The following is a 12,155-nucleotide window of genomic DNA, read 5'->3' as shown; positions in this document are numbered from 1 at the left end:
AGCCAACCCTGAACCTGAGCCCTTCATCACTATATAGCACAATGCCAAAAAGCTTCGGAAGTGCTGGAAAATCCCCTTCCCCGGTCCTTTTTTGACACCCCCTCCTTGGCTCCTGCAGCATTATAATGTTCTTATTCCAGAGCGGCTAGAGACCGGAAGAAGAGTTCTCTGCTTAGGAGCTAGAAATACACTGCCCTGTTTCATTATCGGTGCCCATGCACAAAGGAGCAGCGGCTTGATTTCCAAGCAGACCTCCCTAGCAGCTCTGCCTGGGACATCTTTCTAACCCTGATCTGGGAAAATATAAATTCTTGCCCAAATAACACAACCACAACCAGTGTGACAATCATGCATGCGCACACATGCACTGGACAAAGCTCTATACTTCATTCAACAGAGGACTGCCACATTCTCAGGTTTTATTGAGGGATTTGCACTCCAAGCAAAGCCAAATCACCAACATTTCTCAGCCTTCAGAAGAGCTGCTAGCCTGCATTCTGCTCTATTCCACACCACACCACCTCCAGTAAAGTCTGGGGGAAAGACAAGTTGATAGGAGAGACACTGCATGGCAGAGTGGGGGGCGGAAGTATTTGATCAACAAAGGAGTGGCTCAAGAAGAAGCACATTTAAGATCCTGGAGTGGCCTAGTCTCCAGACCTTAATCCCATCGAAAATCTGTGGAGGGAGCTGAAGGTTTGAGTAGCTACACATCAGCCTTGAAATCTTACTGACTTGGAGAGGATCTGCAAAGAGGAGTGGAACAAAATACCTCCTGATATGTGTGCAAACCTGGTGGCCACCTACAAGAAACGTCTGTAATTGCCAACAAGGGTTTTGCCACCAATTACTGTCATCTTATGCAAAGAGATCAAATACTTATTTCACTCATTATAATGCACATCAATCTCTGACTCTTGTCTTCTGGGTTTCTGGGGGTTTTCCTGTTGTTAGTCTGTCTTTCACAGCTACAATAAACCTATTAAAATTATGGACTGGTCATTTCTTCGTCAGAGGGCAAACGGGCAAATTTAGCAGGGGTTCAAATACTTTCCCCCCTCACTATAGCTGAATAACTGGCAACTCTGATTTAGAGACTGTACAGACAGGAGAATTTGGGCACATGCAACACAAACTTCCACTTCCTTGCAGTATCAGGAAGTCTCTTCCTGCCAAAGTTCTCCCTCCTCTTACACTAAAAAGCAGGAGAGCCCTGTCCTTCCAGTTTCACAATGTTGCATTAGCTGGCAATGAGACTGAATGAAGGCTGCAGCCACCAATGGCAAACTAACACTGGGAGCTTTTACGTAGGGGGGTCATTCCACGCCAGATCACCTGATTTTAATACTCGACCGTGCTCTCATGGTAGGTTCGATAAGCCAAATGAGAAGAATTTAAATAAGACAAAAATTAAGCAGAAGTAATAAATCTTTAAAAAGCCAGAAGGGGAAGTTGAGGGAAGTCATGGGGAGGGTCCCCCCTTTTTTTGTTTATATGACAAATGTTACATTGTGTTACAGTGGTACCTCTAGATGCGAACGGGATCCGTTCCGGAGCCCCATTCGAATCTAGAAGCAATGGCACATCTGCGTACGCGGGCGTCACTTTTCGCCGCTTCTGCGCATGCATGTGACATCATTTTGAGCGTCTGCACATGCGCAAGCGGCGAAACCCGGAAGTAACACGCTCCGTTACTTTCGGGTTGCCGTGGAGCGCAACTCGAACGCGCTCATCCCGAAGCACATTCAACCCGAGGTATGACTGTATTTGGTTGAATATTAAATTGTAAAATCCAATAAAATTTATAAAAAACAACAACAGCATCATTGACCATATTACATGTATGGGAAACAAAATAGCTTTGACCATATCATTGCACAATAAAATGAACAAGGACTCTACGACGAATTTTGTTTTTATTAATCAATAAAACTTAATTTTAAAAATATATCAGATGACATTATAACATAGGAGGGTACTATTTTATCTATTCTCACAAATGTGTGAGTTATTTCAAGCTCAGAGAGACCTTAAACCTGTACCAAAAAAAAATTTTTTTTGGTAAACAATTTACTTCAAAAACAATTTATTTTATAATGACAAAAAACACCCTCATTTTTAAAACATAACAAGTACATGGTTAGCCCATTCTACAAAAAAAAGTATGATACATGTGTTAGTTGTTGTTTGTGCTCTAGGGTTTATTGAACCTTCCGGGAATAAAATGACAAAAATTCACTTTGAATGGTCAGTGACCCTTTTCTGTGGCAGCTAATACCATTTTTATACCTTATTTTGAAAGAGACCACAATTAGCTTTATTTTGATACCAAAATAAGCCCAATTGGTTGAAAAATAAGCGAAACAGGATTTTTTTTTTCTAAACGGACACAGAAATTGCATTACCCTAAATCGCGTGGGGAAAAAAAAAATTAAATTCTCCTGCGCCTAATTTTGGACGAAAAAAATCTTAAAAAAATTAAATTGAGGTTATCTCATTGGTATCTACACATAATTTTTTTTTGGAAGAAAATCTGAGTCGTAAGAGCACATGGCACCAGGTGATTTGGCATGGAATGACCCCAGGATGACACTCCAAAGGCAAAGCTGTAGAAGTTCAAAGAAAGTAACAGGTAACTAGATGACTGGCGTAGGAGGCAGGGGGACAATTGCCGGGGGGGGGGGGGGGAGGTGTCTACATTAAGAGAGCCACTTTGTGGGAAATCATTCAAGCCAAAGCTTACCTCTCGCCTGTATCAGAGAGGACAAATCTGGGTTTGCCAGCCACAGTACATGCAACAGAAAGCCACAGCTAATTCTGCCTCATAATGAATGGGTGTGGATGACACAAAAATCTGCAAACTTAAGTTTGCTTCCATGTGTTGTTAGTCAAAAACAATAAGCTTCCTGGGCAGAAGAAGTCTTAGATGGAACCTTGTGAGCCCCTGTTCATAAAAAGCAGCCCAGTAAACAAATGGGAGGCATAACAAGTTTAGGCACTGCCAGCCTGTAAATAGCTATGAGGAAGGGGTGACACATCAAGGTCAGGCAGGAGAAAACCAGGAGTGAGATGCAGTACAATCACATCTTGCATGGGAGTTAAGTTCTGGAGATGGCACATACAGTGGTGCCTCGCAAGACGAAATTAATTTGTTCCGCGAGTTTTGTCGTCTTGCGATTTTTTTCGTCTTGCGAAGCACGGTGTCGGGAAAGCTTTGGAAAAGCTTCAAAAATCACCAAAGTCTTTAAAAACCTCAAAAAAGGCTACCACACCGCGTTCTATGAGTTGCTCCTCGAAGTCAAGTCGCAACTGTATTAACGGTGTTAAGAAAAAGGAAACAAACTTGCAAGACGTTTCCGTCTTGCGAAGCAAGCCCATAGGGGAAATCGTCTTGCGAAGCAGCTCAAAAAACAAAAAACCCTTTCGTCTAGCGAGTTTTCCGTCTTGCGAGGCATTCGTCTTGCGAGGTACCACTGTATACACAAAATACACCCAAGTCAAAGCGCCCCCTTAGAATTGCCCCCCGCGCCAGCCATCTTGCCTTCCAGAGCTGGCACACCAAGCAGGTCTGGTGTGCACCCCCCCCCCCCAATAAGGCAGAGAGCTTAAAGGCCCTCTCCACACCTGGAAAACCTGCACAAAAAGCACTTTTAAACTCTCTGCTTTTAAACTCTCCGCCTTTCAACCAGCCGCACTTCAAACACATAAAGCTGAAACTGCACATATTAAACATGAGTAAATTGTGATTGTACTGTAAACAGAGAAACCTCCTGGCAAATACATATATTCACAATTTAGCAATAGAATTGCCCTAGGATGGCAAATGAATCCACAACTTAGGACAAAGCTAGGTGCCAGCATGGTTTAAAAATAAAATAGTAGGTATGGTAACGTGATTACTGTCAGAACCGCTGTGTAAAGGGAGAAGTTTAACTCTTTTCTCCCCGACTCTGGCCCTCATGGAAGTCTCACCCTTCCTCCCATGTCCTACTTTTTATTTTTATTTTAACCACTGGCTGATTCCCAGTGTAACATCTACTTGTGCAGAGTAGAAGGGCTCCCAGTTTCTTCTATAATTCCATGAATGGGAAAAACAGGCTTTCAATATTAGGCACGTTTTAATTAAAAGGCTTGGACTGACATGGGGCCCCTTGCTTCACAACAAGGCTCTTGCCATAAGCTGAAGGAACCCCGTGGTTTGGATCCTAAGGGAACTTAAGCTCAGAAAAAGGAAGTTTCCAGGCCCAGCTCCCTGCCCTGGTAGCCAACTTTAACTTACATTAGAATGCAAGTCCTATTGGGGCTTCTCCCCCTGAAGCCCCCACACCCACCCTATATTGTTCAGAATGGTATAGGAAAGGGGCAAAGGGAAGGAAGAGGAAATTTCTCTTCTGTGAATTTCCGTAAGTTAACTGCTCTCAGGATCCAAGCCTGTTTTTCTTCCTCAACTAACCTAAAACGGAACAGCCCTTTCCAAAATGGTTTAGAAACTTCCTACTTCAAAGCCCAAGATCTGAGCTTGTTTCCCTGGCATCTTCAGCAGGCTTTACTCTCATTTTCAGTCCTACTCCAGCAAGTATGAGGGCTAGGAACCTACTTCAATATAGAACATACAAAAAGCAAGTAAACACTCCATGATACACAAGAATTTAGGAGCACTCTCCCAACTCCTAGCTGAACATGGGACAATGGCTGGCTGCTTGCATTCCACAGGTGGTGTGCTACCCAGTTACACTCACAATGGCAATGAGGAGCCAATGGCTCTTTTCCTAGTTAAGCACTGAAAAAAGTAGGATTCACCGCACAATCTGATACACATCCACTCAGACACAAGCACCAGTGAACCCAATAGCACTTATTCTTGGTATGTAAGATTGCAGTCAGAGTTTCACCATCTGCTTCTCAAGTGAGACACAAAACAGCAGCAATAATAAATAATGCCAGCATTATGGGTGAACGACAAAGAAAAGTTCCAAATCTAGTGGAATGATGAAGTGTCCACCTCTGTGGCCTCTGGGTCTGCCTTCAGTAATGAGAACTGATACCAAGAGAAATATTTGATCTAGTGTTTATGTACCAGTAAGTTTTTGCTTTTTCTGGTCTGAAGCACAGCAATAAAGTCTGTCCATTTCCAGCATTTGCCAGCCAGATGCTCCTAGCAGCTGACAAGTAGGGCATAAAGGAAAGCAGCTCTCCTCTGTTGTCTCCAGTAACTGGTAAACACGGGCCCTATACTGGGAATTTGCTAGTTTTTGCTGTCATAAAAAGTACGCACAGAGAGGCTTAATCTTCTAGCTCATTGCCCACACATTAAAGTACTGCACCAAGGAACAGCAAAAGCAAAGCATCTTGGAAGCTGACTATTCCAAGTTGGAGGTATTAGCAACCTGATTACAAAGCATGAAGGGAGTTAATTCAGGGTAAGTAACATGTTGTCTTTACAGAATGCCACTTCAAAGCCAATACAGGCCTACAATTTCCATTAGATCCATGGGTTCTTTGGGGGAAATGGAACATAATGCTTGCTGACTGACTGGGCAGGGGTCATGTCCTCTTAGCCACCTGCATCCACAGCAATCTTTTCCAGCCATGTCAGTCCGGGGTTGAAGGCTTGCATTCCGTCTCTGTGAATGCACTCAGGATCTAGCTAAACTTAGGACCCGCCAAAAGCCAAATTTGGGTTGAATCCTGCAAGTGAAGGTAACTCCTCACAGCTGTTCTGACAGGACTTTGAATGTGCATAGGCTGATGTTTTATGAAGATACCCTGGGTGAGATTCCTGTTAACAGGTCTTCTTTCGAAGACAGAGGTCCTTTGGCTGGCCAACTCCCATCCCTTGCAGGGGTGCAACTAGTGCCAGCGCCTTCCATCAAGAGTTTGGGTGTAATCTTCAATGCCTCCCTTTCTATGGAGGCGCAGGTTGCAGCTACAACAAAGACAGCATTTTTTCATCTCTGCCAAGCTAAGCAGTTGGTCCCTTACCTCTCTCGCCCTGACCTCGCTACTGTGATCCATGCAACGGTCACCTAGAATCATAGAATCATAGAGTTGGAAGAGACCACAAGGGCCATTGAGTCCAACCCCCTGCCAAGCAGGAAACACCATCAGAGCACTCCTGACATATGGTTGTCAAGCCTCTGCTTAAAGACCTCCAAAGAAGGAGACTCCACCACACTCCTTGGCAGCAAATTCCACTGTCGAACAGCTCTTACTGTCAGGAAGTTCTTAAGGCTTAATTACTGTAACTCACTCTATGTGGGGCTGCCCTTGAAACCGACACAGAAACTCCAGCGGGTGCAGAATGCCGCGGCAAGACTCCTTACGGGGTCTTTGCTGCAGGATCACATTCACCCAGTGCTATACCAGCTGCACTGGCTCCCAGTGGAGTACAGGATCAGATTTAAGGTGCTGGTTTTAACCTTTAAAGCCCTATACGGCATAGGACCCTCATACCTACAGGACCGCCTCTTCTTGTATGTCCCATGGAGGACCTTACGGTCTGCAAATAACAACACCTTGAAGATCCCGGGCCCCAGGGAAATTAGACTGGCCTTGACTAGAGCCAGGGCCTTTTCGGCTGTGGTCCCGGCCTGGTGAAATGCTCTCCCACAAGAGACCAGGGCCCTGCAGGATTTGACATCTTTCCACAGGGCCTGCAAGATGGAGCTGTTCTGCAAGGCCTTTGGGCAGGATGCGGTTTGACTTACTTTCGTTTGTATAAAACAAGCCCGAAGGAGGCCCCCAACCCGCTCAAAGGTCCTTGTATGATCAGTGGAAACAGTTGGTCCTGGCAATTATTAACCACTCTCAATTGCCAGGATTTTAACTTGTCTGAATTAATTTTAAGATGTATTTTAATTAATTGTTGTCTGTTTTTATGCTTATTGTGTTGTTTTTATGATGTTAGCCACTCTGAGCCCAGCCTCGGCTGGGAATGGCGGGATACCTATTTATTTATTTATTTATTTATTATTTCACTGTGCATTACTTAGCATGGCAGTACAGGAATTGTGCCAGAATTGGGATGCAAAATCAAGGTCCAAAGACTCCCCAAGGTTAGCCAGGGAACAATTCACATAAATCACCACAATGAAGCAACATGCAATTCCCCAGACTGGCCTGCCTCCATTGATGTTATGCTTATCCCTGTGAGTTGTTATGAAGAGTCTGCTATTAAATAATTTAATTAATAAATAGCTTTGTGGAGTTAGTGGGTGAAAACACAGGGAACTGGGGCTCCGAAAACAAAACAAAACAAAACAAAACAAAACAAAACAAAACAAAACAAAACAAAACAAAACAAAACCCTCTATGACAAATGCATGTTTGGTATGGCACAGAACAATTAACACAGATTCTGAGGGAGCAGGGATGGGAGAATCTTTATTCAGCCAAATGGGGGAAGAGGTGACGGGGAGCCACTAGAAAGGAATTATTGGCTGCCAAAATCTATTATACAATCTCCCTGGCAAGATTGTACCAGGAACATGAATGACACATACATGGGTTCCAGCAAGCCCTTATCAGCCTCCCAGTGTCAAGACAGGCTTGCTCTGCGCTAGCAGTAGTGTGACAGCCAGAGCTCAGAAGGCATGCTTGGGCAGGACTGTCACACGCTCCTGTTCCCCACCTCCAATGCCATCCAGCGATTCCAGCCTGCTCAGGTGAGCCAGACTTCTTCCAAGAGCCTCTTCCAGTTGACCACGGATGGCCTGGACCCGGTCCAGCTCCACCTGCAGTGTCTGTTCATGCTGAGAGCTGGCAAGGCTATGCAGAAAGGGAAGCAGATTAGGAGCAGTTTAGGAGTTGTTCTGCCAAGGTCTACCACCCTCTCTCTGCTCACCACTTACTCTCATTCCTTCAAAAGCACCAACCACCTCACTCCCCGCAGCTGCCTTTCAGCAACGCTCTCGCCAACAGAGAGAAAACAGGGGAAAGCTGTGGGTGCTGCAAGGTGGGTGCTCACTTCTGACAAGCTGGGTATTCAAACAGTTCTTCCAAATAACACCTTGAGGGTTTATGATTTACTAAACTAGCCTATAATCTTTGTAGATATGTCAAGCAAACAGCAAGAGGTGGGAAAGCAAGGGAACATAAGCGAAAGAGTTTCTAGTCGCAGCTACAAAGAAAACTCCAGCCTCTACCCATCAAATGCCTCAGCACTGGAGGCAGGGGAACAGAGCATCTCCTCACCTGTCAGGATGAGCTTGAAACTTCACCAAAGTGCTGTAGAGCTGCTTTTCGGCTTTCAGGGTTTCATTCAGCTGATTCTTCTCTGCTGCCAGCCCCTCCAACACCTGCAGCAGCTGAAAGCGCAAACATTTGCCTTCACTTTGTGCTTACGTGAGCGTTTTAATGCTATTTAACAGTCAAGCAAAAACAACCTTGTGCCAGATTGTGACCTGAGCTGCATTTATGCCGCTTGCTTCTCTTATTTCCTGAGGAAGATCTTGACCGAAGACAGATGCAGGTGGACTACTCCACATACTTCAACCAAGCCTGCTTTTAATGGTGCTGATATCAGAGCCTTTTGCAAAGGAGGAAAGCCTCCAATTTCCCACAGACAGAGAAATCGACCCCTTAATTTCAGTGGGTCTACTCTGAGTAAAACTTGGTTTGTGAAGTGCAATCAACAGAGGGCTGCCCTTAGACTGCCGTTTGGGGATTAAATGCCTGCTCAGGAAGTTCACAGTCCTTTTCAGCCAGTCACCCTCTCACTGTAGTCTCACAGTGCTGTTGTGAGAAAAGCCTACATAGGTAACTCTGAGCAACTTTGAGGAGAAGAAAACAGACATAAATCAAACTAGCCTGTGTTCACCACATCGCTGCGACACTTTTCTGCCATACCTGCAGTCTTCTGTTTTCAGCAACTTCCTGTCCTTGCTGTTCCATCTTGGCTACCTTTTCCTGAAGCATCAACACTTCCTGGGAAAGTCGCTCAACTACTGGCATTTCTTCAGGGTCAACCAGCTGCATTTGCAAGTCCTGGAAGTCAAGGAGAGAGTGACTTGGAGAATGGAAAAGTGCAGTCATGGCCCTGGGCCATGCATCTACCACCAACTTCCAGTCAAGAGATCTTCCACATCATTAAAGTGTGGAGTACATCTGGAATGGGAGGCCCTGAATGAAAAACCCAACACAGGTCTTTCATTTGCAACATCCCAAAGAAGGCCTGCGATTAAACAAACTAAATCTGCTTCATATTAAAACATTCTGCTGTTTCTTATAATTTTGCATTTAACCAAAGGTTTTCTGCTGCCAGTGTTAAATCATATACTAAACTATACACGCAGATATCTGCAGCCAGAGAGAACCAGAGTCAGGGCCCTTTTGTCCCACCTTTATGAGTTCTTCTTTTATCTGGATGCTTCTAGTCAGAGATTCAACATCAGAAGCTTGAACCTGTAGCTCCTCTTCTTGGGAGACCAGGACAGACTGAAGAGCAGCAAGTTCCAACTGTGGAGAAGAGAAACGAGAGCCAGTAACAGCAAAGAGAAGGCAAGGGAGAGAAGTGCCACATGAGGATGTGGCAAATGTTTCTCATGCTGTCTTAGGCTTGCCCGTCTGCTAGATCTGTCAGCTGGCACATGGCATCCTTCCCTAGGAGAACTGCCCAGAACTACAGCCCTTCCTTTCCCGCTCAGCAGGCAGCACATGGGCATGCTGGTTGTGCTGCCAGGGGTCTCTGTTCCTCAATACCTTGACTCAGACTCACTCTGCTTTCCTTCTCCTTTTGTGTCAATAGCTCAAGCTGTTCTTTGGCACCAGTAAGCTCTTCCTCAAGTCCAGCAGTTGCCTTCCAAGCTCCTGGAGAGAAAGCAGAACAATGTTAGGCTGGGATCTCATACCTCTTAACCCGTCTCACAACTTTAAAAATCAAAAGCGGTGCAATCCCTGTGGAGAGAAAAACTGGAGGTGAAGGGGAACTTTCAGTTGAAAAACAACCAGAGTAAAAAGAGTTAAGGATCCCACTTTCCTCCCAAAAGTTTTTTTTTTAAATGAATACACACAGAGAGAAAGATGCATGCAACTATATAATCACATGCTGATTCAGCTTTATTTATTTAGGGCATTCCCAAAGAAACTCCTAGATCAGCAGAGAACAGGAGACAAAGTAAATTAATAAAAATTAATAAGAACAAAGCAAAATAAATAAATAATGGGAGAACAGAATCATATTCATTATTAGCAACAGAGATTAACAGGTCAGCTGCTCCCCCTCCCCTCTTCCCCAAAGAAACCCTGGACTAATAAAAAAGCTTTCACCCAGTGCCAGAAAGGCAGTCTCAAAGCCAGGTGATTTTCCTTCAGGACACAGGAGGGTGCTGTGCACCAAATTAAACCTAGTGCAGTGATATCCACACAAGAGATGGGGAACCTGTGGACTACAACTGCCAACACTGGTCATGGTGGCTGGGGCTGATGGGAGTTGCAAGTCCAAGCAACATCTGGAGGGCAAAAGGCTCCCCATCCCTGGACTACAATGACAGGCAGCACCTGCCCACTGTGCTCAGGCAGGGGCAGTTCCCTGGAGGAGCAAAGGGCCCCTGCAGGCAAAGCAAAGAGCTCCATCTCCCTGACAAGCAGCCGTGGGCTTAGAGGTCACATGCACCATGAAGCAGCTGAATTGTTCCTGCCAGCAAACATTCTGGGTGGCCAAGGGTTAAACTGAATGGAAGCTGCTTATGGACCAACCTTTCTCCACATTGAAATGGCCATCCCCGTTCTTAGATGTCATGGGAGTGGGGCTCTTGCTTGAGCTTTCTTGCCTCAGTGCCTAAGAACATAAATATACACATTATTTCACTGATAATTCATAGGCCTTGAGAGTTTGAATAAAGTATTCAACTCCAAAGTTGAACAATGAGAAACTACAGTGTTTGCTCACAGTCTGTTTTCTCCCTCTGAGAAGCACCAATTCTGCTCACTCACTTCAACATTGCTCTCATTTCTTTCCTTTAGGAAAGACTTCAAGGCTCTGCTCTGAAAACACTTTGCTTTAAAACTGCACACATAGGGCCAAGCTAGATATGGTGCTAAATGCATCATTAGAAACCATTTCTCTCCATATGGTCCTGGGCTTGCAGGCCAGGCCAGGCCATCATGCAACCATTTCCCCACTTGATTCCTAAGCCCTGGGCACAAGCGGCACTGGAGGCTGAGGCTGAGCACCACTGAAGATGGAAGAGTCTGCTCAGGGCACAGATTATTGCAGCGTGGACCTCCATTTCCTCACCCCTTTTCTTTCCAAGCAGGCCTTCCCCTCCCCCTCTCAGGCCAACCTCTGGGAGGGAATGTTCTCTCACAGAAGCACATTCTTACTTCCGAGTCATCCTTCTGTAGGAGATGGGCAGTGGAAGCTTCCATCTTCTCTTGTGAAAGCTGGCCCTGCAGTTGCTGACGTAAATCTTGCAGCTCACAACTTCTTTCTATTAAAGCCCGTGCCATTTTCTCAGAAGATATCTGATAATGATAATAATGATAATGATAATAATAATAGTAGTAGTAGTAGTACCCTGCCCATCTGATTGGGTTGTCCCAGCCACTCTGGGCAGTACTGATACTTCACCTAGGACTGGTATGAGGGCCAACTGTGAATGCGGCTCTTCCTGGTGGTATATTGCGAGTGAAACCACTGCTGCTCCCGAGTCCCTCTGCCACAGAGGCAGAAACAAGCTGCAGCCAGGCACTGGTGGGAGAGGGACTCGGGAGAGGTGGCAGTTTCACCCAGCAGTGTAGACTCTAGATCAGCGTACTCCTGCCCAGATCAAAAGTACACCACAGATCAAAAGCACACCCTGCCACATGGGCTGAACCAGGTATAATCTGAGGTAGGATTCCATGGGCTCTGGGGCAACTGCGAGCCTGAGCCACACCAGACAAGGCAGATTGGGTGTGGATGCCAAGCCTCCAACATCCCCTCGGAGACCACATCCAGCAACTCAGCAGGGTGGGGAGTGCGCTCACAGAATCCCTAGCCCATCATGAGAGCCCAAGCATGAGGTACAAATATTTGATATGGAAAGACTCCTAAACAGAATACACAAAGAAGGAAGCATACTAGACAGAAGAACCTGAGGGCGTAAGAAAAATCCCAAGGGATGAGGCCAAAGGGCCATTCAGCATCCTCCTCTCACGGAGGCCCACCTGATGCC

The 12,155-nt window shown here is 45.5% G+C and overlaps 1 protein-coding gene across 5 annotated transcripts in view; it reads right to left on the bottom strand.

Annotated features, from left to right (window-relative positions):
• Positions 1-12,155, bottom strand: part of PDE4DIP (phosphodiesterase 4D interacting protein) — a 102,769-nt gene that overhangs the window by 33,256 nt on the left and 57,358 nt on the right. For all 5 annotated transcript variants that reach the window (XM_081012010.1, XM_081012009.1, XM_081012012.1 and 2 more), the window contains 7 exons: positions 11,323-11,463; positions 10,696-10,777; positions 9,716-9,807; positions 9,340-9,456; positions 8,848-8,985; positions 8,194-8,306; positions 7,631-7,767 (listed from right to left, as the gene is read on the bottom strand). In XM_081012010.1, the coding sequence (XP_080868136.1) occupies positions 7,631-7,767; positions 8,194-8,306; positions 8,848-8,985; positions 9,340-9,456; positions 9,716-9,807; positions 10,696-10,777; positions 11,323-11,463 (820 nt within the window). The remainder of the gene's footprint in view (positions 1-7,630; positions 7,768-8,193; positions 8,307-8,847; positions 8,986-9,339; positions 9,457-9,715; positions 9,808-10,695; positions 10,778-11,322; positions 11,464-12,155) is intronic.

Source organism: Podarcis pityusensis (genome assembly GCF_964106645.2).
Source record: "Podarcis pityusensis genome assembly, chromosome: 6".
NCBI lineage: Eukaryota > Metazoa > Chordata > Lepidosauria > Squamata > Lacertidae > Podarcis > Podarcis pityusensis.
The sequence above is the reverse complement of the archived record's forward strand: the minus strand, read 5'-3'. Positions and strand labels throughout refer to the sequence as shown.